The sequence below is a fragment of the Mirounga leonina genome, unplaced genomic scaffold (genome assembly GCF_011800145.1).
Source record: "Mirounga leonina isolate KUSES-001 unplaced genomic scaffold, KU_Mleo_1.0 Mir_493, whole genome shotgun sequence".
Lineage (NCBI taxonomy): Eukaryota > Metazoa > Chordata > Mammalia > Carnivora > Phocidae > Mirounga > Mirounga leonina.
In genome coordinates, this window is record NW_023270780.1 from 3,915,715 (window position 1) to 3,917,623 (window position 1,909).

The 1,909-nt window shown below is 50.8% G+C and overlaps 1 protein-coding gene across 1 annotated transcript; it reads right to left on the minus strand.

The window, feature by feature from the left end:
* Positions 1 to 620: 620 nt before the first annotated feature.
* LOC118000244 (late cornified envelope protein 3D-like) lies at positions 621 to 887 on the minus strand. The gene has a single exon (XM_034989831.1). It carries the CDS (start codon positions 885 to 887, stop codon positions 621 to 623), a length of 267 nt encoding a protein of 88 aa, XP_034845722.1.
* Between the last annotated feature and the right edge of the window lie 1,022 nt (positions 888 to 1,909).

Genomic DNA, 1,909 nt, shown 5'->3' on the forward strand with positions numbered 1-1,909 from the left:
TTTGTTTGCCTCCTGATTTCTTGTTTCTTAACTAAGACCCAGAAATAATTTATCAAAATAAATAGAAGTCCCTTATCACACAATGGCAATTTCCAGATTGAATCAACACCCACTCAGAATTCACAGGAAAAAAAAACTGCCCTTTTATTGAGAGTTGCAGGGCCTCAAATCAATATACCCCTCATCCTCTCTTGTCTCAGTTCCAGCCTAAAAATTCTCCATGGACTTTCTATGGATGGGAGGTGGGGGAGACAATCTGCTCATTTTTCCTGGTCCAGAGTGATGATTCTGCCTCCAGAGTTGGGTTGTGTTGGCCAAGGAACTGAGGGCAGGATTAGAGTGAAATGACACATGAACCACCCGTGGTAACGAGGGACAGAATATTTATTTTTTTACAAGGTCAAGCACAAGTGCTGCCAATCACTGGCGGGTGCAGTGGGGCAGGGACTGTGTGATTCTGGACCAGGTGGAGAGAGCCATCTGGAGAAAGCTCAGACCCTCTCAGCCTGGGCAAGCAAGAATAGGGGATCCTGGAAAGGCTGCATCTCAGGTGGCTTTTTCTGGTCCCCATGGATTCTTATTTCCTCTAAGATTGGTTGTCTCAGCATCAGGATCCCAGGTCAGCAACAGTCCCTGGAGCCATGGCCACACCCAGAGCCCCCAGACTGCCGCCCACTGCCACTGTCACAGGTGTCAGAGCTGTGGAGCCAGCATCTGTGGGATCTGTGGTGCCTGTGGTGGCTCAGGCAGCAGCTGTCCCCGGAGCCAGGAGCACAGCCAGCAGGGGCTGGCGGGGAGCACTGTGCTGGACTCTTTGGGGGGCACTTGGGCGATGAGGGGCACTTGGGAGGGGGCTGGCACTGCTGCTGGCTCTGCTGGCAGGACATCTCTGCAGGAGTTTGACCTTCAACAAATAGAAGAAACTTTATGAGCACAGAAGCTTCAGGCAAAGTCCCCTCCCTGTGGATTTTGTCAAACATTTGTCTCCATGACCAAGCTGCTTTCTAGGCCAAGCTCTGTGGGACAGAAATGGGGACAGGGAGGAGACACATGCACTTGGATGCCAGATGGATCTGTGTGCACCCCTGGCAACATACTTAGAACAAGAATAGAAGGAATCCTGAAGACCTGTGGCTTTGGGGGTTCACAGCCTCCTGACAGGTGCCTCAGTGACTCTTTCCTCACCGTCATGCCCCTTCACCATTGCTGCCCACTGTCTGGGCCCCTTTCTGTTGGTTCTGTTCAGATCTGGGCTTTTCTTCCCAACACTCTCAGCTGAGGGGATACTCACGGGATGCTGAGGAGGCAGGACAAGGCTGTTCCTGAGGATGCTGTGGATGAGGAGCCCAGGGCAGGAGCCCTTTTATCCTGTGCAGGGGCAGGAGGAGGGAGGGTTGTGATGCAGGGCCAGAGTATGCTGCTGCTGTCACAACCAGGGGAGGTGACAGCCTGGCACACTTCCTAGTTGCCTGCCCTCAGTGTGTTCCTGGGCATGAGCCTAAAGTTCTGATAAGGTGGAACCAGGATGTCCTTGTGACTGTCAGATTACTTCCCACTGCTGCTCTAGACCAGCTACTGTGCCCTTTTCATTCATTCACTTCTATACCTTGGCACAGGCTCTGTCCCTTTTACTCCATTCAATGCTAATAATACAGAGAGATATATGGCATGTTTCTTCCCTTGAGTACCTCACAAATAATGGACCATCACTTGGACAAACAAATATATTGGATCTGATAATATAAGTGTTAAACAGAAGTGTTTACAAAAACCTCGAGCCTAAAGTCCCAGCTTTTGGAGGTCAGTCCCCCAATGCAGCACAAGTCCCAAAGGGTGACGGAGACCAGATGTTTTCTGGAGGTGATAGCTGGACAAGATCATTGTCCCATGGGAGTGTGACATATAGAGT

What these genes read in the sequence shown, in the direction of transcription:
- LOC118000244 (XM_034989831.1), bottom strand. Translation starts at nt 887, where the DNA reads ATGTCCTGCCAGCAGAGCCAGCAGCAGTGCCAGCCCCCTCCCAAGTGC.